Genomic DNA, 24,944 nt, shown 5'->3' on the forward strand with positions numbered 1-24,944 from the left:
AAAGCCACACCATCCACTGTTAATCCAGAGCTCTGCATAAGTTCATTCTGCCGTCCATGTACATAGTAGCAAGTATTCACAGCATCCAGGTCCAAACGCCTCGGTGGGTAGGCTACTTTCACAATATACCGTACTGACTCCTCAATGGAGGTCACTTAGTTGAAGACCCAAATTCAGTTCCCAGAAAGGAAAAAAAAAAAGAAAAGAAAGAAAGAAAGCTGGGTGTGTGCTGGGCTAGCAAAATGAGTTGATGGGTTAAAAGGCACTTGGCGCCAAGCCTGAGGACCAGAGTTCAATCCCTAGGCTTCACATGAAAGAACAGAACCAATTCCCAAGTTGTCCTCTAAGCCTCACATGTGCACACACACATGCACACATACAACTAGTTAATTAAACAAAATGGAATTAAAAAATATTAAGAACATACAAAGCCACATGTGATGGCACCTGCTCTGTGCAAAGATCGACACGTGTGTATGTTTAGGGCTCACTGGCCTGCCTGACCTACTTGGTGAGTCTGTGACCAATGAGAGACTCTTACCTAAAAAACATGTTGCATGGCATCGAGGAACAACACCCTAGACTTGACCTCTGGCATCTAAATGTGTATGCACCCAGGCATGCACACATAAGCCATAACTTCATTCTAGCTATAAAAATAGGAAGAGCACATAACAGTACCACTGTGCCCAGGAAATAAGATGTACAGAGCACCACCCACAGCCTGGCACAAAGGCAGGGCTCAGACAACCTCACACGGTCAGCTGCTTCTGCAGAACAGATCAGGCAGCAAAAGGAAAGAGCAGCAGTGAGTAGCTACGCATGTGTTTGCTTCCCAGCTCTCCAAAATGTTCTACTCACCTGTCTCAGTCTACAGTAACAGACCTGGTCTTTACTGTTTCATCTTTCAGTAAGATACCGCCTGGATGCACCCATGAGTGCAAATAGACACGAGGTGGGCCTGGTCATCTGACTGGCACATAGCAGGAGGCATACTCTGAATTTCATGGTGTTCTTAAGTACAGTGTGAACATGCACAGATACACATGAGAGCAGGTGATGAAGCTGGGTCTGCTTGCCCCATCAACTATGGCCACAGTGAGCACAAAGCATGCTGAAGTCACTACCTGCTCATTTAGGAACTCCTACAGCTTCACCCAAAAAGGCAGGCTCTAACTATGTGCTTGTGTGATGAAAGGTTTGAGCCAAGCTGCACAGAAAGCACTGGGAGATACCCGTACACTCACACTATACACTCAGGCTTTAGGTCAGCCTAGGAGAGTCTACAAAAAAAGAACACTGAGCCAGGAAAAGGCCACTAACTCAAAGACCTACAATCCTCATGGGCAAAACACTGTTTAGTCCTGGGTGCAACTGAGTTACCCAGCCAACTGTTCAATGTGCAATGGACTGAACTCTGACCTTACTACAGTCCTGAGTAAAGGAAAGACAGCTCAGTGGTAGAGCACTTACCTAGTAGGCATATGTTCTAACACCAACACCAAACCAAAAAAAAAAAAAAATACATCGAGAACCTCACTTCTTCCCCCTCTCTGTAACATGAGGTATTAAAAAAAACAACCTTTTGAGAGGTGGAGAACCAACATTCACCAGCACTGGACCATCCACTTGTAGACCCATGAAAAGCCAGTTAAAGTCCCCAAAGCCTCCCCTGTGGATCATCTGGTGACCCAAGTAAGCTAAAAAGTTGTTCTTGGCAAAAGGCCAAACACATATGCCAGGCAAAGGATGCTCAAGAAAGAGCCAGGCACATACTGACTCTGCGGCTGAGCTACAATACAGAAGAGTGAATAACATGTATGTTCCTTTATTCACGGACGGCGCCCTGGTGGGAAATGTGACTCGGTGAAACTGTGCTTGCCCAAACTGGTAGGGAACCAAGGGTCTCTTCTATGCACTGTGTGAATTTTGAAGAGAATTCGAAGTATTTGTGTATGTAAGTATAAATAAATCCCAACCCCCCCCCCCAAAAAAAAACCTTAGACAATAAAAGGCAACAAGGGAGAAAGGCCCCAGAAGCCACCAGCCCAGAAGAGGGCACTAGCTGTGTGCTGTCAGCCTGGTGTGAGCCCTGGCACCAGGTTGTAGAACCCTGGCATAGGATGAAGGGCACAGGAGAGAGTGATGGGGGGGAGCAATCCTTAAGAAGCCCTGGGAAGCTAAGGTGGTGGTGGCACACACCTTTAATTGCTGTACTGAGGTTGGGGGCGGGGGGGAGTACATAGAAACCAGCAGACTGCTTGACCCCACAGGAAGTGAGGGTGGCAACTCTGCTACCTATGCTGAGCCTCGTAGGCATGAGGGAGGGCTTTCAAGACCTGTGGAATCACAGGGGACTCATCCATCCATAGATGCAGTCTTTGCCTTATCCACAGCCCATGGACTGCAAGGTGCTGACCGAGTGTCTGTGCTTCCAAAGCCTCCTGACTTGTGTGGTAAAGCTGCTCAGAGATGCTTCTAGGCACTCGAGGGATTAGGATGCTTTCAACTACAAGGCGTCCCACAGAGTGCCACCGTGGCCTAAAAATACCACTGCCAGTCTGGTCCAGCGAGCGTGACACTCACACTTCACAACTACAAAGTGGAAGGCACTCAGGGTCTCTGGGGCCTCCAACACATGGGATGACAGGGGAGTGACAGTTCCAACTGCAGCCCAAGCTGTGGCATCTGCTGCTGAACAACCGTGGCTTCAGCTGCGCGGCCTTTCATGGTCTGACGGGGGGCTCTCGGGGAGAGGTCTCTTTGTTCCATGAACAGCTGAATTGTGACACAAACTCAGCTGCAGGCACAGAATACTGTGGGCCTGAGCCCGCTAGTTTATTTCTGAGTCAAAGACAGTTCCAGCCCCAACCACGGCTATTTTGAGTTCTAATAGCAGGTGCCATGGCTCTCACTGAAGCCATAAGTGCTGGTTTCACAGTGTCTGAAAGACACCCAATCCCGAGGACACCAGTGTCGAGAATGAATGAAGTGGCAGCAACCACAGACCCAATTAGCAAACGCCAGGCCATGAGCTCTCTCCCAAGGTGTCATTCTTTCCAGAGAATAGGAAGCCACAGGACTGAAACCATGGTCCAAAACTGCAGGGACTGGGCTTCAGCCAGGGCCCAATCAAAAAGGAAGGGGAAGGAGAGAACACAGCCTTCCCCCGTCCCCACCGAGATGGGTTTATTGTTCTTGCAAAAAGTATGCCAAGTCCAGAACAGAACACATTAGACAGCAAAAACTTCTGCTAAAAGCTGAAAGGATGACAGGCACTCACAGCTATGGAGACACAGAATCAGATTTCTCCAGCTGATGTAGGGGCTGCAGGCCTGGGACTGATGAGCCACTGTATGGAGGGTCCAGGACAGGGGGACAAGCACACATGATACTAAGTCAGCACTGCATAGCAGCTGTAGGCTGTGCCAAGCACTACAGATCTACCTACAGTGGCCATGCCTGCTGCCCACAGTTCTAAGGCCACCCAGTAGAGTTGGAATATCAGGTACTGAGATGACAGCCCCTAAGGCTTCCAGAGACAGTCAAGAAGCACAAGTCTATCTTGTTGTTGGAACTCAGGACCACCCTGTGGCAGCCTGGCCATGAAGTGGGCAATTATCACTCATCTACCCTCCAGAACTACCAGTTCAAAGCGTGTGAAAGGACAGCTCCTCTCCCCAGGGAAGGCAAAGTAGGGCCTGCTGCTGCTGTCTCGGGCAGAGGTCCGCCACAGCAGCAAAGGAGAAGCAGGCCCTGGTCACATGCATCCCTCCTCCTTTTTGGAAATGAGGTCACACAGATGGCCTGGCCAGGAGGGGGACAGGAAGACAGATGCTGTTCCAGTTTACAGCCATTACCACATTCCCTCCTCAGGCCCCTTCATGTCCCTTCCCTGGGGTGCTTCTCCTGTGATGTACACACACAGCTTTCCTGTCACTTTAAGTGTCCTGTCACCTATCTTTAACTGAGCTTGCTCCAGCCTACATATCTACAGGAGCTTTGCCACCTCACCCTGCTCCTCGGAGTCTTGCTTACACTATTGCCCTCCCCCAGCCCAAAAAGCACAGGCTCACACTCCAAGCACTCCACCCTGGCCATGAGCCATCTTTCTCTATTGGGTATCAGTGTCACAAGAGGGATTCACCTTAGATTCTGTTCTGGCTCTTCACTACAGAGACTCCAAACAGACAATGCATGAAAATCTGTGAGAGCTTTCTAGAAAAATACATCCAGCCAAGTTCTGCCTGAACCTGAAGTCAAGACAGTGGATTAAAAAGTTCAGTGCTGGGCTGAAAGTATGGCAGAGGCCTGCTCACATGAACTACACCTGGGGCTCCATGACCAAACACTGGTAAAAACAAAAGCAGGTTCAATGTTACTGGCCAGATTACAGTCTACCCAGATGATAAAATGGATGAAAATCAAGAAAAAAAGAACACTCAATTATAAATATAAATATATACATATATACATATACATACACATACACACATATGAGTGAAAGACCTACAAAAATGCATTACTTCATAAAAGAGAAACAGAATGTAAATATACTGTGTCATTTGAATAAACCAAAAATTAAGCATATCTGTGTTGGCCTGCATATATGCTGAGGGTGTAGGGGCCAAAGGGAGAAGGCAGAAGTGGCTTCCTGGAGGGGTGAAAAAATAACCAGGAAACTTATCTCCAAGTGTTTATAAGTGTTTTAAATATATTTAATTACATTTATTTGTTTATTAGGGAGTTGTGTGGCATAGCACACACTTGCAGGTCAAAGGACAACTTGCAAGAGTTGGTTCTCTCCTTCCACCATGTAAGTCTTAGGGATCAAACACAAGCCACCAGGCTTAGTGGAAGGTGCCTTTACATGCTGAGTCAGTTCACCCATCCCTTCTTAAATATTTTGCCCCATGAAAATAAATTCAATAATAGGTAACCAACGGCTACTTATTTCAAAGTTTAGCTCTAAAACCTTATGAAGCAGGTGCTATCTAAAAATCTCTTTAAAAAAATTTTTTTAAAAAGCAAACATGCTATTCCCATGACAAATTAACACATGGAGATCCAACTATAACCATTTATAACCAAGCAATCAGACCATTCCTAAATGAGGTTCAGCTACATATAACAAATCACTTGCATTACAAATAAGGCCATTACAGGAGTATTGGTGAAATCTAGAGAGGGAGGAGAGGAGAAAGAAAAGGGGGAGGGGAGATAAGGAGAGAACTGGCGTGAGAGTAGGGCTTTCTATCTAAATATTCAAGGCTTGTGACTTGTTCCCTAAAGTTGCTTAAGAGAGAAGTCAAAAATCTATATACCTAAGTTATTTAGTAGAGGAGGTGGGAGAACAGGGTACTAGCTAACCTGGAAGTCACCATGCAGACCAGGCTAGCCTTTAACTCACAGAGATTGACTGCCTCCACTTCCCAAGTACTGCAGTTAAAGGTGAATGCCACCATACCTGGCTTGTATCCAAAACATTCTAACTTAAAAAGAAAAACTGAAATGGAGGCTGAGGAGATAGGTCCTTGGGCAAGGTGCTCATGGCGCAAGCATGAGGATCTGAGTTCAGATTTCCCAACATGCACCAGCTGGGCACAGCTGGGCAGACCTACATATAACTCCAGGACAGGAAGCTGAGATGAAAAAAATCCCTGATACTCACTTCGCAGCCAATGCAGACAGAACAGCAAGTTCCACATTCTGTCCCAAAAACACTATGAATGACAACCACTGAGGAAAACACCTAATGTCACTCTGTGGCCTCCACATCACCTTGCCTGGGCAAGCATGCAGAAGCATGCATTACACACACACACACACACACACACACACACACACACACACACACGCACGCAAACTCATAATCATCTCCAAATCCCCACATCGGAGTTCTATCTTACATTCTTTGCAAACCATACCCAGAAGACACATCATGACTTCAAGCTTTGTGCCAGAGGCAGGCCCTACCTTCTGATTTGATTGTAATGACTTGTGATCTCAATCATTTAAGGTATTCCTATCCACCAACAACTTTCCCACGATTTTCCCGTGAGCCCCTCCACGGCACTCACTCCACACACGAGCATCTTCTCTGCATACTTCTCTGTTGAGAGCTTTCTGTCTCTTCTCAGTCACACAGCATGTGCACCTGGCACCCACAGGCACCTCCTGGAGTAAGACTGTATGAGCAAGGTCACTGCTGGCCCAGAGCTCAGAACGATGCACCAGGGGAGCTCACTTGGGGTGAGCATCAGGCAGAGCCAGGGTGAAATGGAGGAGGCTCCATGTCTTCCGAGGCACTGTTGTTTTGGTAAACTGAAACAGCTTCAGAGACAACATAATTTTTTTAATAAAAAAATAAATAATAACAAAGAAAGAAAAAAAGAAAAGAAGAGAAAAAGAAGATAGCAAGGGTAGGGTCTAAGGAGATGTCTAGGTTGATAAAATGCCTATCCGAAAACCAAGACCTGATTAGTTTGTTTACACTTTATTTATACTTATATGAGGGGGTCCTTGTGGAGGTCAGAGGGCAACATGTGAACTTTTGTAAATCTGTGGTTTCCTGCCCCTGTGTGGGTACCAGGAATCAACTCAGGTCAGCAGGCCTGGTGTCAGGCACCTTTACCCACTAAGCCATCTCACCAGCCTGACTCTGATTCTTAGTACGAATATAAAAAGCTGGGAGTAGCTGTTCCTGCCTATAACCTCAGAACTCTGAAAAAACACAGGAAGATCCTAGAGCCCAGTGGCCAGCTGCTGTAACAAAATCAGTGAGCAACAGGTTCAGGAAAACATCCAGTCTCAAAAACTAAGGTGAGAATGAATGTCTGACGAAGACACTGTGGGCCTCACATGCACACACACAGACATACATGCACATGTACAAACATGCACACACACACAGATATACAAATAAGAGAAAGAAACAGGAAAATAATCACAAATGGCCTGCAGGAAGCAACTTGGAGCTGCCAGAGTTGGCCATAGCTAGCCTAGGCTATCATAGGCAGCACTAGTCAACCCAGAAAGACACTCAGGGCCATGGTCCTTCCAGAGCCTGTGCTCTGCTGTCCTCACAACTCCAATCCCAAGCACAGAACAAGTCCAGACAGCAAGAAATACAGAAAACACAAATGTGTTCATGAGTCTCAATGCTATTTCCAAATAGACGACTCCACAGTTATTAGGAGGCTGAGACAAGGAACTGAGCTTCACTGGGAAGCCAGGCAGTGCAGGCAGCCTGAACTGCCCTCACACAGGCCTCAGGCCCACACCCAACAGCTACTACCCCTGCAGACTTAGCTGCTCACTCCCAATGAAGTCATGAGGACGAAGCACTTAGCGGAGGGTATCACTGTGACAGCTCTAGGGGACTGCAAGTCAGTCAGCACTTTAGGACATGTTCGGTTGGAACACAAGCAGCAGTGGCATGAGTGTGCTGACAAGAATCCTACAGAAACTGACAGTAGCACACTTTCAGGCCAGCGAGATGGCTCAGAGAGTAGAGGTGATTGCCACCAAGCCTAATGACTGGATTAATTCCCTGAGAAGATGACCTGAGAGATCCCATGTGGTGAAAACAAAGAATCAAGCCTTCATGTTGTCCTCTAGCTTCCACATGTATGTCATGTCACATGTGCCTTCATACAAGTACATAGATACAATGTGAATACACACTTCTGTCCCCCTGGCTTCATTCCAGGGCACACAAGTGTGGTTCCAAACATCTTTATGCACTGTCCCCAAAGTGCTGATGAGAAAAAAATGAGCATAGAGGTAAGAAGACAGGGCATGGTGAGAAGACCGGGCCTTGGAGCTGGCCATGATCAAGCTAAGGTCCAGCTAAGCCTTAGCTTTCTGATCTGGGAAACAGGAAGGACACTGCCTTTCCTGACTGATGGCCCCAGCAACAGGGCCACTGGGCCATCACTGCCTTTGTGGTCCCTGCTGCTGCTGGGTTGCACAGCACTACAATCCCCACCACACCACCACCAGCCATCATGTTGGCTCTGAAAGACACAGACCTGTCTGTGTTCTGGAACATGCAGAAGAAGGGGAGCAAAGCTGCCTAGTGACAGAACCAGGTTGAAAATCACCAAGAGTCAGGCTGGTGGGCAGATAACAGAGAGGAAGAAAATGCCACCACCAACCAAAGGTCAGCTCTGAGTACACAGCACAGCACCTGTGAGGGCTAACTGGCTCTGTGGGGGAGGGGCAACCTCCTAGCTGGGATGGTAGCTTAGCCCGTGATCAGGAGGCTGAGGCAAGAGGATTCCAACCAAGTCCCATGCCAGCCTGACATACACAAAGTAAGGCCCTGTCCCCAACACATCTAGGAGTGCTGTGTGTGGCTCATATTAAGATACATGGGTACTACGCTGACAGAACGTATGGCATCCAGAGTCACAGACACTCACTACCTGCTGGGGCTGATGATCACTGGGACAAAACCGATATGTAATATGTTTCCATTATGAGCACAGTTATAGTCTAGCAAGGAAAAGGGACAGGGTGACTTAAGTGAGGTGATCACTTGACAAGCCATTCAGGAACAGTCTCCAGAAGGGTGACACTGAGGCTAGGACAATGGCTAATGGGTAAAGTGATTGTCACTAAGGCTGGATGACTGGAGCTTGACTCCCCAAGACCACATAATAACCAGACACAGTGGCACCCACATCTGTAACCGCAGCACTCCTACAAAAATACAAAAGGAAGAGACAAAGAATGCCCAAAATCATGTGAGTACATGTAAGAATGAAATTTCAAAAACAAACTCCTACCACAGCACTTAGAAGCTTGCTTCAGGAGAGTCATGAGTTCCAGTCAGCCTGGGGCGACACAGCGACTCAAAAGCAAATACAAGGCAAGGACATGGCTTGGTTGGTCAGCTGCTTGCCTAGCATGCATGAAGTTACACCCCAGTGCTGCATAAACCTGTCCTGGTGGCATGAAGTTATTTGTAACTATACACAGAGTTCAAGGTCAGTCTAGACCATATTAAGATCCTTTTTTTTTTTTTTCTTAAATCACAACTAACCCTAGACAGCTCAGGAAGAGCTAAACAAGAGTGCTTGTCCTGCTGTGTCCTATTGGCCCAGCAGCCTGGGTCCACCTCTGAGCAACTAATGAAGTGTGGAGAGACACTCTGCTGGGTGGCTAACGCCCCTTCTCCATGTAGTGGAATCAATGACCAGGGCTATGGCAGATGGAAGCCAGCAGCAAGACGGCATGCTTCCTAAGAAGGTCCGAGGCTGCTGGGCTGTATGGGTGCCAGGGCCCACTGCTGCCACTTGTAAGTAACCCACTGCCCCTCAACACTCCCAAACCAGCCACCTAATGTCCACAACTCATTCAACTGTCCAGAGTCAGAAACACAGCCTCAGGGAAACAAGTTCCGTGGGTCCCCAGACACATGTAAATAAAATGAAGAAATTTCAAATTTACAGTTGCTCCTCCAAATCCTTTCTCCCAGCTCAGGAAGGATTAAAAGGACTTCAAAGCAGCCTGGGTTCCAATTAAGCCAGTGTGACCACCCCAGGGATGCTGGAATATTCCTCTGATTAACAAGAGGAGTTCTTTGAACTGCTCACACTAAAAAAAGCTCTCAGAAGCTCTCAAACAAATGCCTCAATTCCTCTCCCGCATCCGTTGCTCTGAAAGAGCTGGTCGTCTGATGCTATAAACATCCAAAAATGTGGCCCCAAACAAACTTCAGGGAGAGCGAGCCAGGAAGCATATCCTGATCATAACTGAAGAGTGTACTCCTCACAATGTTCACATACAGGAATGGAGACAAGAATGGGAGGGACTGACAGGTCTCCATCAGACTAGGAACAAGCCAAACTTGCTCACAGAAGACCCAAAAGGACCTCAGCATGGAAAACTTACCTACACTGGATAGTGGTGTCTAAGGACAAAAAAGTAGATGAGACAAGATATTCCCCTACAGGTGTTCCACCGTGGGCAGCAGATGTGTGGTCAGAAGTGGACTTATATAGAAGCTGATCAGACTTCGGGGATGTTGGGTTATCAACCTGTTCCACTCTTGACAGGACTTTCAATATTAAACAGAAGGGGAGGGAACCTCCTATAATAAATTTAGAACTCCCGACCCACTCACCTACCTACCAGAACTTCTCTCAGTGAGGGAAGAGTGAATTAACAATCAAGTGCACCTGGCTTCCAGGGAAACAATCAAACACATCGGCTGAACAAAGGACTTGGTAGATGCAGAGGCTCACAGAGGTGCCATCATTAGTGAGGCGCTCACTTTGAACTCACTGAACAGCAAACGGAAAAGAAGGTCTCAGAACTTTGGGAAAGCAACTGCTACATCCATACCTGGGCTGTGAGCCTAGGCTGCTCTCTAGCTTGCTGTGTGGCCCTAGGCTAGTTATTTGGCCTTTCTGAACTCTGGTTTAATCTAGTCCAGCTGTAAGTGAGAGGAATAAGCTAGACAGCCACATCTTGATTTATGATACTCTCTCCAGAAACTAAAGCACACCTCACTCAGATTTTCATCCCTCTGGCCATAAACTGTGGAGCTCAGAAGCAAGAACGCAGGCAGACAAGAAAGCAGGGCAACATCCCCATGGCAGAAGCACTCAAAAGAAGTCTAGGCCGACAGAAACAGAAAGCTTGGCACGAGGCCTGTGCCAGGTGACATATTAGAGAACAAATGGCTGACAGCTTAGGCTGGGATGTGGTCACATGTGCTAAGACAGTGGTTCTCAACATGTGGGTCGGGCTGGAGAGATGGCTCAACGGTTAAGATCACTGACTTCTATTCTGAAGGTTGTGAGTTCAAATCCCAGCAACCACTCACAACCATCTTTAATGAGATCTGACACCCTCTTCTGGGGTATCTGAAAACAGCTACAGTGAGTGAGCTTACATATAATAAATAAATCTTAAAAAAAAGAAAACATGTGGGTCGTGACACCTTTGGGGGTGGCATATCAGATATCCTACATATCCAATATTTACAATATAATTTATAACAGTAGCAAAATTATAGTAATGAAAATAACTATGGTTGGGGGTCATCATAACATGAGGACTTGCACTAAAAGGTCACAGCATTAAGAAGGTTGAGAACCACTCTTCTAGGTGGATCCCTGGGATAGTATTCAGGTTGTTAGGCTTAAAAGCAAGCACTTTTACTTGATAAACCATCATATCACCCCTACGATGTGTTTGAGAGAGAGCACACATGAGCTTGTCTGTGCAAACATGTGTGAGTATATGCACAAGCACAGGTGTGAAGGTGAAGGTGCCCATAGAGGCCAAAAGAGGGCATCGCATTCCTTTGAGCTGGGAGCCAGTCTTCCAGGCTGTCCTGAGCTGCTTCATGTGGGAGCAGGGAGTGGAACTCTAACTCTCTGCAAGAGTAACAACTTCCCTTAACCACCAAGCCATCTCTTCAGTCCCTAAGACTTACAATCTTTATTTACAGCCAAGCAATAGTGGCACAAGTCTTTAATCCTATCACTTGGGAGGCAGAGGCAGAGAGATTCTGTGAGTTCAAGGCCAGGATGGTGTACACAGTGAGTTCTATGAGGGCCAGGGCTACATAGAAAAACCTTATCTCAAAAACAAAACAAAACAAAAAATTATCTACCTATTCATTTATTTATGGATTTATTTAGAGAGAATGTGTGTGTGTGTGTGTGTATCTGTGTGTATGTGTGTGTCTGTGTGTATGTGTATACATGCCACATAGCCTGTGTGGGTTTATGTGCACCACCTGGGTTCCTTCTTTGGTACCACAAAAAAGGGTTGTGGGAAGATGAGCAAGGACCAGCAGGACATGGCTTTGAGTGGAATTATATCACTGATTTCCCAAGATCCTCTGGAGGATGGAGTGCAGAACTGGAAGGCACATGCGTGGAGGCAGAAGGCTTGGGACAATGCATAGAAAGGACTGCTTATATACTCGGTGTCACAGCATTGTGGTGACAGGAGGCAGAGTGCCTTGAGTCAAGCTGTAAGGCACCCTGGGACTCTCAGGAGGAAGAGAGTCCTACTTCAGCCTTTGTGCTAAAGTCTCTTGGTCTCCAGAGAACTCTCATGCCTCCTTGTGGAAAGCTTTCACCACCACCACAGGCTGGAGATGTGGCTGCATTGGCAGAGTGCTTACCAACCATGTACCCACACCAGGCCCAGTCCCAAACACTGAGAAAAGTTTGTTTTGTAAGTCTAGCACTGTAATCTGTGCCTATAAGCCTGGTATTCAAGAAGCTGAAGCAGGAGGGTAATTTGAGGCCAACCTAAGCTATGTAACAAGTTCCAGACAAGCTTAAATTGCAAAGCAAAACTGTTGTTAAAAAGGCAACAGAAATCTAAGGATGTTGCCACCTTCACAGGAAGGAGAACTACATGCTTAGGTACCAGCCTGTGGCAGCTGCTCACCCCTCAGCCTCCCTGCAGACTACACTGGGCCATCTAGTGGAGTCAGCAGGACTCAGCTCAAGCCTGGATGGGTTCCTGACACAAGCCTGTGTAAGAAGTATGCAAGACCTCACTGTGAAAGCACAAAACCCTGAGATTGAACCCTTAGTACCCATGCAAAAGGCCACATGTAGCCATGCATGCCTTTAACCCAGCACTGAGCAAAGACAGAAAGATAACAGAACTTTGCTGGGTGACCCCATCCTACCAACAGCTGGGTGAGAGAACCAGCGCTGGTTAGTTCTATCAGCATGGCACACACTAGAGACACCAGGGAGGGCATGGACCTCAACTGAGGAACAGGCTATCTAGATTGGCCTGTAGGCATATCTACAGTATATGTCTTGGGACATTGTCTTAATTGATGACTAATGTGGGAGACCCCAGTCCACTGTAGGTGATGCCAGCTCTAAGGGGATGGTCCTAAGATATGTAAGAAAGCAAAAGCAAGCCGGCCAGTGGTGGCGCACACCTTTAATCCCAGCACTTAGGAGGCAAAGGCAGATGGATTTCTGAGTGCGAGGCCAACCTGGTCTACAGAGTGAGTTCCAGGACAGCCAGGGCTACACAGAGAAACCCTGTCTCAAAAAACCAAAACAAAAAGAAAAAAAGAAAGCAGAAGCAAGCTGATCACATCATGAAAGTAAACCAGTAAGCAGCATTCCTCCATAGTCTTCACTTCAGTTCCTGCTTCCAAGGTCTAGCCCTCACTTCCCTCAATGATAAACTATTACCTGCAAACCAAAAAAAGGTTTCCTCCCCAAAGTTGATTTGGGTCATGATATTTATCACAACTAAAACCAAACTAGAACAGACCCTATTATTAAAGAACAAAGAAGAGAATGATAGAGCAAATCCCCCAGCATCTTCCTCTGCCCCCATACACACGCATGCATGCACAAGTATGCACATATAACTGCAGGAGCATATACCACACACAAAGAGACAGACAGGCAGACAGACAAGACAGAGAAACATAGGCTTAGCACTGTGTACTATGGCACCTGCTCCTACAGTCCTAGACGCTCAAGCTGAGCTCTTAGGAGGATGGTGAGTCTGAGCTCCAGAATTCACTGTTCCTGTTACGGAACACTGTCCTCTGGACATTACCATGGATAACAGCCATTACCACCTTCATGAAAATAGCTGTGACCACCTACAAGTAACTCCCACCTGAGACCCCAGCCATTTCCTCCTGCACCCCCTCCCAGCTGTGTGGACTCTTCCCCAGCTACACACAATGCTTGTGGTCTCTGGGTCTTGGGAGGTAGAGTCCACAAAGTGTGGAAGAGTAACTGAAAGGGGCACCCCATCTCTGCAGCTATGGGAATAGCTCCTATCTGCTCAGTTTTCATTATTTCCCTGAGCTCCTCTGGCTCACTGGGTGCTCTTCTTTCATGGAACTCTCTTCCTGTCTCTGTATCTTTCCTCTGGGAACACTCAGTGGAGGGTGCTGCTTCTAAAGTCTCTCCTCGTATAGCTCCCGTGTCCACCAAGTTCCTCAATCTGTTTGATCAATGACTCACCAACATGCAGCTTCCTCGGTGTTCTAGTTTCATTCTGTACTGGGATGAAACACTGACAAAAGCAATTTAGGAAGGGAAGGTTTACCCTACTTACAACTCCAGGCTAAGATCCATCACTGAAGGGAAGTCAAAGCAGAAACGTAAAGTCTCACATGTGCCATCAGGAGCAGAGAATAAACACAGAAAAACCTAGCTCTAGATCCATGCCTGTCTGCTTGCTTGTTCTCAGCTGGTATTTCTCCTCTCTAAACTGTTCTAGATCCCTAGCCTAGAGAATGGTGCCACCCACGATGGGCTGGGACTTCCTATACCAATTAACAATGAAGACAGTCCCTCAGAGATGTGTCCACACTCAAGCCTGATCTAGGTAATTCTTCCCTAAGACTCTCCTCCTAGGCAATTTTGGGTCACATCAAGCTGACAGTTAACACTAACAGGCACACCTGGATATAGATAGAGTGAGCATACAGACTCATCCTACAGCAGAGTGAGCTAAGAAGCCCCAGGTTGGTGCACCATGATGACCTCCTCCATGCAGCCAGAGTCTCTAGAAGAAATGCTTTCATCTCCTTGGAGGATGATGGTTTGCTGGCCAGATTTAATGCAGAGTGAGATGGAGACTAGTACCCTCAGCATCAGCCATGTGCAAGCTCACCTCATCATGTACCAGGGCACCAACCACAGGGACTGGAGGCTTCACTCCCTGCCCAGCACCTTCTCTCTGCCAGGTTGAGCGTATGGCAGCCCCACTATTACACTGGAGGCTCCAGGGCTCTGCTACCCTTATAAACTCAGTGTCTGTTACAAATCACTCTTATTTGCCCTGTTCATAGCCCACCTGGAGGTGTGTGACCACAGCTCCTGAGTATAGCTGAAAGCCACATGTCATAAACTGAGCTGGCTCTTGGCTTCCCCTTCTCCCAAATTAGCATTCAGTTCTCTCAAGTCAGCAATGTTCATCCCCAACTCTCCTATAAACCAGCCTCCCTTTGTCCCTTGCCACATGAGCTTTCCCTTCTAAGATAAACTTTCTTCAGTTTGGAAACTGAGTGTCAGGAAGATAAAAAGGCATATACAATAGACAGACAGACAGATACACACACACACACACACACACAAAGCTAAGGCATGAGGGCTGGTGAGATGACTCCACAGTTAAGAGCACTGGTTGCTTTTCTAGAGGCCTAACACCCACATGGCAGCTCACAACCATCTGTAACTCCAAGTCCAGGAGATCTGATCCCTCTTCTGTCCTCCTTGGATATAGGACACACACATGCTGCATAAACATACATGCAGGCAAAACATAAACTAACAATACAAAATTGAATAAAAATAAATTCTTGGAGGAAAAAAAGCCAACTAGGCATAGTAGCACATGCTTGTGATTCCGGGCCTGAAAGATCCCTGAGGCTCACTGACAGGCCAGCCTAATCACCAAATTCCAGGCCAGTGAGACTATGTCTCAAAGGACAGAAAGCACTAGTAAACAACAACAATTAAGACTGTGCCATGGCCCCCACAAGCACATGCATTTGTGTGAGCACCCAGAAATGCACCTGCACACATTCCCAGAATCTAAAACAGATACTAGCACAGTAAAAGAAAACTGAGTAGAACAACAAATACCAAGTCAGTACACACACAGGCTGTTTCTTATATGCACACGAGAACTGGGTAGATGTACCTCACACCTGCCCATGATGTTCTATAAAAACAAAAATGGCAGGACCCTGAACAGGTTCACTCAATCTCTTCATTTGACAATCCTTGGTATATTCCCAGAATGTTCAGCCTCACCCAACTATTGTACACCAAGACTTTCTTTTGAAAAATGATGTTCATCCATTCTGATGAACCAGATGCTGACTTCCACTTCTTTCAAACAGGATTAATCGCTATACACACAATGCTGTCTAATTTTCTAACTGCCTTCTATGTCTCTGCTTCTGATGCTAGAAGAGAGCTAGTTTCCTCTTCACTCACACCACGGCTGTAAGTCTGCCTCAGATGCTTCCATCTCAACACCATCAGTAGTAAGTCACCATAGAGTTAAGTCTGCCATCTCCAGACCATCAGACTGTACCCTCAAGCTGGATGGGAGGCTTAGGGCAACATGGGCAGAGTCAACATCTTCCCCCATGGAGGACCAAGCTCATTCGTACTCATGGGAAAGACACACCACTGCTTGAACCAGAGACCCTGGGCAAGAACTCTGAATAGCATCCAGACTTCCAGACTGCTTTTTAATGAAGAGTCATGTGGTTCCATGAGACTATGAACCCAGATGAGACCCAGAAAGAACTAATTATACAGAACTGAGCTAACTATGGAAGGAAGACTTACTGAGACCATCTGTGGGCAATGTTTTTATATTCTATTTTCTAAACACAGAAAGAAGTAATTCCTTCTTATACTTTTTAACCTACTACAACAGTTTAGAGGCTATTCCTCTCTGAGGTCTGCAGATTCAGAAACCTCCCTGACTTCCCTTTACATGGCAGGACAGTGATAGCTATCAGGACCTGGATTAGATTCCTCCTGCAGGCTGGACAGATGGCTCAGAGGTTAACAGCACTAGCTGGGCTTCCAGAGGATCTGAGTTCAATTCCCAGCATCCACATGACAGTTCACAACTGTCTGTAACTCTACTTCCAGAGGACCTGACACCCTCACACAGACATACAAGCAGGCAAACACCAATACACATAAAAATAAATAAAACTTTAAAATAAAATTCCCCCTGCACTGGGAGATGGCTCTCTGGGGGAGGGGTACATAGTGTGGGAGGAATAATGCATAAGGCTCTAATCCAAACACACCTCTGGGAGATGGGAGGTGGACACAGAATACCCAAGATCTCACAGGCACTCAATCTGAAGTTCCCTGAGGCGATGATTCTGTTTCAAACAAGGTGGCAGGCAAGGACACTTGAGGCTGTCCTCTGACCTCCACATGAGTGGTCGAAAGTGTACACCCACACAGACATGAGAATATGACCATCCTACACAAAGGACAATAAAATAAAATAAATCAATAAAAGCTATAAAACACACAAACACTTGCAAAGGAGCACAAACCACTCAGAACATGACAAGGAGCTTGACAGATCCTAGAGAATCAGTCACTGAGCAGATGTGGATTAAAATCTTCATATCCACTGGAATCATTGCATAATTGCCTTAAAAAATAAAATAAAATAGACAGCCTTGATGAACTGATGCAGAGCAAATGGAATCTCGAGGCTACAAGAGGAACACCAAGCCAGCTACCTTGCTGGAAACCCATATGGCCATTCACACAGGTCAAATACACACTGACTAACTGGCCCTGCAATTTTCTTCTTAGGTTCCAGCTTAGGTGAAGGCAGTAAATTTGCACACAACAATATGAAGGTGAATCCATGTCACATTCCCCAAAGGAAAGAGATGCAGCCCTCATGTCCCTGCAATAGACCACCACCCAACAAAAGAAGGAATGACCCCTGATGTGCCCCCAAAATATGCTTCATCAGAAAAGCATCATGTTGAGCAAAGCCAGGGCCAGGAGGATGGTGAAGCTAGAGGATCACTAGCACAGGCACAGACGATATCTCCAGGCCCCACCTTATAGTTATGAGGAACAGAGACCAGCCTCTGTCTCAGCCCCAGGAAGAAGAAGAAGCCATCAAAGGCAGGAACAACGCACTTCCCTGATTTACAATTCTGGAACAGAGGAAACTGATCGGTGGAAACAGAACTGAGAACAGTGCTGTCTCCCGGGGGCAGGAACAGCCTGGCAGGAACAGAGAGGAATGCCAGGGAAAGTAAGAGAACATGCTGTGACCTGCCTGCCTGAGGAGAGGAGCACAGGTGATGTGTCTTCAACACCCTTCAATCACGTACCAAGGAGCCGACCATCGCACTGCATGTTATTACCATCTCATTCAAAACTCAAAGGGAGTTGCAACCTGTGCTCTCAGCTACTGGAGACCCTATCTCAAACAGATGAATGACAAAGTTGCCTAAACACAGACAGACAGACAGACAGAGGGAGAGAGGGAGAGAGAAAATAAATATTTAAAGAAGAATCCAGGAGAATTGGGAGAAATGGTTCAGTGAGCAAAGATGGTACTGTCAGACTAAGTTCAATCCCTAGGGCCCATGGATTTGAAGGAAAGAGCCTACAAGTTATCCTTTAATCTCCACATGCCCATTACATGGTACATGTGCAAATACACATGGATGGATGCATAGATGCATGGATGCATGGATGCATGGATGCATGGGTGGATGGATGGATGGATGGACATGGTATTTTTGAAGGAAGAATAATAACTAAAGACTAAAAGATGGCTCAGGGGATAAAGTGCTAGTCAAGCAATCCTGATGATCTGACTTCAGATCCCCAGGACCCAGAAGACACTGGACACAGAGGCAAGATTGACCTCTGAGCTCTATGTCTGGCACATGCATGCCCCCAAACACAAACACACACACATGCACATCACATGCATACACACATACACACAATGCACACTACTTGCTTTTTATTGAAGAGGAATCCAAAGAGAGTCTTCCTTCTGTGTGTTCCTTTGAAATTTATACAGAACAACATGTCAAAGCAAGGGTGATGGAGACTTTCTGACGTGGGCCACGTATTTCTAGAATTCTAAAGCAAGCTTCTTTAACCCCAAGGCACTGGCAGCCAAATATGTGTGCCCCATTGTGATAAGGGAACCACAAGTGCTCCACACAACACTTGGGAGACCCCACAGTCACCTCAGCACTGAATTCGATGCTGCTGGCAAGCTTCCTGCCCTACATGTTGGAGGGAACCCTTGGTCCCATGTAGGAGCATTCCTGGAACCCAGATCCCACTCCGTGGTTCCTGAAATAACGTAAACTAGAAGGGGCTTATGGCCTGAGTGTGGACCCCCACGTAGGAGCATTCCTGGAACCCAGATCCCACTCCGTGGTTCCTGAAATAACGTAAACTAGAAGGGGCTTATGGCCTGAGTGTGGACCCCAGAGCTGGAAGTGAGATCACCACGTGTCTACACATGCATGTGTGGATGCATGACCCCAAACCAAAAGAGTAACACTGCCATGAAAGAAGAGAAAAAGCTCATGTCCACAGTGAGTGAGAGACAGTACAGAGGAAGGACATGAGGGCTATAGGTCAGTGGTAGACACTTGTCTTGTATGAATGAAAAAGTAGGTTCAATATCCAGAACTACTGCCCCTCCCAACTACCCCAAAAAAAGAAAGAAAAGAAAATTGTCTTTTCTTCTTTCTTTTTCATTTTTTAACTTTTATCTAATATGCTATGATGTGAGGTGTAAGATCCCCTGGAACTGGAGTTACAGACAGTTGTGTGCTACCATGGGAATTGAACTTAGGACCTCTAGAAGAGCAGCCAGAAAAATGATTTTTTTTAAAGATTTATTTATTTTATTTATATGAGTACACTGTAGCTGTCTTCAGACACACCAGAAGAGGGCATCAGATCCCAATATAGATTGGCCGTGAGCCACCATGTGGTTGCTGGGATTTGAACTCAAGACCTCTAGAAGAGCAGTCAGTGTTCTTAGCCACTGAGCCATCTCTCCAGCCCCCCAGAAAAATGATTTTTAAAGGGAAATTGCTGCCTTGAGGTTGTCAGGACAGAGGCTGGGCTAAGTGATGCTGAGTCAGCAGGAACTTCCCTAGGACACATGAAGGCCTGGGTTCTGTTCTCCAGCACTGCACCAGACCAAGCATGGTGATGCTTGATGGTAATCCCTTGGGAGGGAAAAGGCAGGAGGATCAGACTTGGCTACACAGCAAGTCTGAAGCTGAACAACAGAAAACCTTATCTTCAAAATGGGGGAAGAAGGGTGCTGGAGAGAAGGCTCTGCAATGAAGAATCCTTGCTGCTCTATCAATGGACCCAGGGTCAGTTCCTGTCACCTACACCAGGTGCCACAACTGCTAGTAATACCAGCTCCAGCCAATCAGATGCCCTCTTCCAGCCTCTGCAGGCACACACACTCACACATGTACATATCCACACACAGACCCATGCACATATACACAAATAAAAATAAAATCTTAAAGAAATCCTGTCACCTGTTAAAACATAAGTCGACCTTGGGGACATGACACTCAATGAACTGTGCCAGTCCCATAGTAACAAACACCACAGGACCCCGCTCCCATGAGATACGCTGACTCATAGATCCAAAACCATACCGACAGTAGAACGGGGGATGCCAGGATCAGTGTCTAGTGAGTAAGACAAGCTCTGTGTGACAATGCAAATGCCTTAGACTCATACACTTATTCATGTTTCCCATGCACATGTGTATACACAGAAAATGCAAAACTGATTCTAAAATCTATATAAGAATACAAAATCCCTAAAATAATTTTGACAGTTAATATTAATAATATTGTATGTGTGTCTGTGTCTGTCTCTGTCCTTTATGGGGAGAAGGGTATACAAGCCATAGCACGAGTGTGGAGGTCCGAGGACAACCTGTGGGGTCAGTTCTCTCCTTCTACATTTACATGTGTTCCAGGGATCAAACTTGGGTGGACAGGCTGGTTGTGGCAAGCACCTACACCCACTGAGCCATCACACTGGGCCCTGGACAGTTAACTCTTATTGTCAATCTGATTGAAGAGTACCAAACTTAGTCACGTCTGTGACGATCAGTTAAGGGGGAGACCCACCCTGAATGTGTGCAACACTGCCTCTTTGGCTGTGGGCCCAAGCAAAGGGAAGAAGGAAACCAGCTAATTTTCTCACATTCATTCATTCATTCATTCATTCATTCTTTTTCCCTCCCCCTCCGGCTCCCCCACTTCCTGGAAACCATAAGTGACTCTGCTCAACCAAGCTTGACCCAGCCTAACTGTGACAAGAAGGTGATTTTTACCAGAAAGAAACATTACTAACAGGCCCACTCCTAGGAACAGCACTTGTGGGACTTAGTGGTTGAGCACCTGCCTGACGGTCCTCACCCTCCACAAAGAAATGGGAGCAGGCAGCATGGCTCCCAACACAGCACAGAAATGGACCTCGGTGGAAACCAGCTGAGGAAACCCTTATCCACTGCACACAGTGGACAGAAAGAAGGCACACATGCCACAAACATAAGCTGAAATCAGGCTTGCTGCTGGCACGCTTGCAGATGACACGTCTGTACTGTGGGGTATGTCTGGAGCCCGGGAGAAGCTGCATCGGTACCCCTGCCCTCCATAAAGGACTCTGCAAGGGAAACAGAAAACAGTCCGAACACTGATGACAGAGAGAGAACAGAAACAAGATGAAGCACAGCCTTCTGGGAAATGAGGTCTCTGAGGAGGGAATTTTTCTTTTTTTTTTTTAACCAAAGAGGGGTGGGGAGAAACACAGCCTTCCTCGGAGGCCTCCCCGTGCTCCTACAGCAACGTCATGCCCCAAGGAAATGCAAGACAGGCTGTCATTAATAAATTTCCTTCGACTTTCTTTTCAATGGTGCTGAAAAGTGTATGCAAATCCACTCGTAATTAGGTTTAAAAATTCCATTTCATGGGATAATCAGACTTCAAAAAACTCAATTTTAGTTTTAATCAGATTTTAACAAGGATATTAAGTCCATTTCGGTTAGAAAAGGAAAAAACTGTGAATTTAACACAAAATGTATTCAAGCTTAGCCCTGGGAGATAATTAAATAAAATTAATTTGGCAAGGGTTGTCAGTAAGTGGAAAAGGCCATAAACAAGGGTTCATGTTGCTGATGGAAACAAAAGCGGGTCTTACTGTACAGACAGATGCGGGGCTCACCAGGCACTAGAGAGGGTGTGGCCAAAGCCCTGCCCAGGGTGGTAAGACAAATGTCTCAACCCCAACTCCAGCCTCAGGGCTGAAGGAGGCTGGTATGGGGTTTGGGGTGGGGAGTTATGATAAGAAGAATAAAGCTCACACTATGCCTGAGAAAGCCAGAGCGTGTTACCCAGAGCTGACTATGCACTCAGACCTATAGGTCCCTGTGCAGCCCCTAGCACCAGCTATCCAATCTATAAGGATGAGTTTTATAAAGCCAGTTCTGAGAGCCCAACCCTGACAGGAAGGCATTCCTAGTCTATGGTAGTAGGCAGGTCCTCTTGCTCTTTGTATCCTCAGCTCACGCTATGGCCCTTGACTCTATGACCACGTTTCTAAACCCTGAAGCTACCCTACAGGGACTGGGTTCCTTAAGATCTCCACAAGGGAGTCCCATGTCCTTCAGATACCTCCAGGTCACTATGTGAGGCCCAATTTGACGAAGGTCAAGAGTCTAACCAAGACAGGTACTGCCTGCAGCTTGGAAACACCACCACCTCACCCTGTACTAGGCTTACATCCAACACAACCACTGTCAAATAAGGGCAAAAGACACAGACCAAGAGAAGAGAAAACGTCCTGGTATACCAGAGCAGAAAGTGACCAGGGAGTAAGTAAGCTAAGCACTAAGAAGGAAGAGACAGATAAAAGCCATGCTGCTTTTAAACCAAATGACTAGATACTGGTTTTGAAAACAAAATTGTTTTGCTTGTTTATGCCACCAGAGATGGAACCCAGGGCCTCACACATGCTAAGTAAGCACTCTACCACTGAGCCACGCCCCTAGCCCCTCACTGGGGGATTCTAGGCAGGGGCTCTACCACTGAGCCATGCCCCAGGCTCTCACTGGGGGATTCTAGGCAGGGGCTCTATCACTGAACTACATGCTCAGGCCAAAAGTAAAGTTTTATTGGACATAACATAATGGTCCAGTTACTCATACTTTCCATGGTGGCTGTTTTTGTTTTATTTTTTTTAAGACTATAACAATGACCTATAGCCCACAGTGCCTTCAAAACCAAACCATCACGCTTTATAATTTGTAGATAACTGAGAAGCAACACCTACTGACATGCCTCTGACAGTTCATCCAAGCTACAGTAAACAATAAAACTGTCCAAACTAAAAGCAAGACCAATAACAGCACCCAGTGACTCTCTCCTCAGAGTCAATGTTCTCATAAGTCAATAAAAAAAAAAGCTATACTTTAAAGAAAATGAAAACCAACGTGCTACAACTTGTCTAGCCTAAAAGGCAGCTAATACCTGCATTCTATAATTGCAATCCCAATAAACAGCAAGATGCTCCTGAGACCGAAGCACAATAAACTATACCAGCGAAGAGGGGGAAAGGCGGGGGAGCAAGCAGGAAGCCAGAGAACTGCGTGTGTGAATGTCTTCCATGAAGACTCGTAAGCAATTCCTATCAGCTCAAGAGCAGACGAGCAGCGGTGCGCTGGGGAATGAACTGAGTGGAGCCGCCCCTCCTCACGGTGGGAGGACTGTTTGGTTCCACAGAACTGAAGAGGAGTTTGCACGTAATAAAGAATTAATTGCTAATCTTCTACCTCGGCCGCCTCCACAGAGGAGTTGGTATTGTGTTGCTGCCTCAAAAGTTAAATGTTTCCTCTCCCAAGTGATGGGTGCCTGCACTCCACCTGGCAGCCTCTACCTGGCAGCCTCCACGCTGGGAGCAATTCCAGATCCAGCTGGGAGACAGGGCAAAGGTGGTGGGCTGAGCAAACCTTCCAGCAGGCCTTGCCAAAGCGCTACAGAGCGACAGGTCTGTAAGAGAGCCTCCAGCGGGGGCTTCCTGCCACATGTGCGTTGTGCTATGCTCCAAAATGGCGGTCCCTGGCAGCAAAGAAATGTGATAGCATGGGACTGAACAACCCACAAAGACTTAGGGCCAGCTGCCTGGCACAGGTGGCAGGCCAGATGGATGGAGGTTACCAAGAGCAAAGCCCACCACACTTCAGGATCAGCCAGGCAGCCCAGCAAGACACAGGCTTACTTGGCTGACCTTGGGCCACTGGTCCCTCCAAGGACCTCTTGTCCCACACTGTCAGGCAGAGGAGTAAGAGTAGAGACGCTGCCAAGGAGCAGGCTAGACTGGAGCTACTACAGCGCTGATATCCTGGATGGTGCATCCAGCCAGCAAGTGAGAAACCTCAGAACAAGGTCAAGCGGAAAAGATACATGGGCAGCAGGAGCTGGGGGTACTACTCTTGAAACCTGCCTATGAGTCACTTTCCCCACAGCAAGTGCCTGCCTGCAAGAGCTCCTTCCCTACAGACCCTGGGATGGAGGAGCACATACCAAACAAAGTTGTGCAGCTGTGCATGAGCTGTGCTCATACCAGACTCTCAAGTCCTGTCCCAGCAGGCAGCCTGCTCTGGATGAACACTGAAGAGTTTGAGCCATAGCCTCAAAGCCAATGCTCATATGGGAGGCCAGAGTCCAGTTCCCTCACTGAAATGTGGCAGCAGAGCACAGTGGTTGGCTTTGGGGGGGGGGGGGCTCTGCTTTTAGGGGTGGTCAGGGCTCTTCATTCATGGAAAAGCCGAAGCATCACAAAGGCAGGGTGGAGAATGGAAGGGCATTGCAGTCTCCTGAGTTTTAAATGAGAATTCCATTCTGCTGCTCCGAATGCAAACCTGCTCTCTTTGCTGCAGCTCCATACAAAGACGTCTGCTTGAAGGGCTCAATGCGCCAGCTCTCCACCAGAGTCCCTGAGTGGGATGAGGGCCCGCCACCCCCAGGTCTAGGCTGCCCCTCCATCTGTTTTCTGAAAAGACCTGACTGAGCTCTACTCTACATGTGAGAGGCCAGATGCAAGAAAAGAGGTGCAGAGCCTCTAGAAGGCTAATGACCTGGGTTCTCTGACACCCTACAACTAGGGAATCCCCCAAAACAGGACAGCCCAGCACAGGGAGATTATTATGAACAGAGCAACCTGAGAAAGTTTTGCAGTTTCTGACACCAGTAACAGCTGCTGTGAGGAAAGACAAGGCCACTGACAGGTGCATGATCATAGGTGACACATCAAGGGTCACTATCTCACACCTCATGGTCACAAAAGCAATGACCATGTGAGAAGCCCAGGCCCCCAAACTTCCTAATTGTT

The 24,944-nt window shown here is 47.0% G+C and overlaps 1 protein-coding gene across 4 annotated transcripts in view; it reads right to left on the bottom strand.

Annotated features, from left to right (window-relative positions):
- Mad1l1 (mitotic arrest deficient 1 like 1) overlaps positions 1–24,944 on the bottom strand; it is a 314,427-nt gene that overhangs the window by 254,398 nt on the left and 35,085 nt on the right. The window contains exon 1 of one of the 4 annotated variants that reach the window (XM_031338519.1): positions 5,468–5,838. The exons of the other annotated variants lie outside the window; for them this stretch is intronic. Coding sequence (XP_031194379.1) covers positions 5,468–5,487 — 20 coding nt within the window. The 5' untranslated portion in view covers positions 5,488–5,838. Of the gene's footprint in view, positions 1–5,467; positions 5,839–24,944 lie in introns of those variants that run through there. 4 annotated transcript variants of the gene reach the window in all.

Source organism: Mastomys coucha, unplaced genomic scaffold, assembly GCF_008632895.1.
Source record: "Mastomys coucha isolate ucsf_1 unplaced genomic scaffold, UCSF_Mcou_1 pScaffold22, whole genome shotgun sequence".
Classification (NCBI taxonomy): Eukaryota; Metazoa; Chordata; class Mammalia; order Rodentia; family Muridae; genus Mastomys; species Mastomys coucha.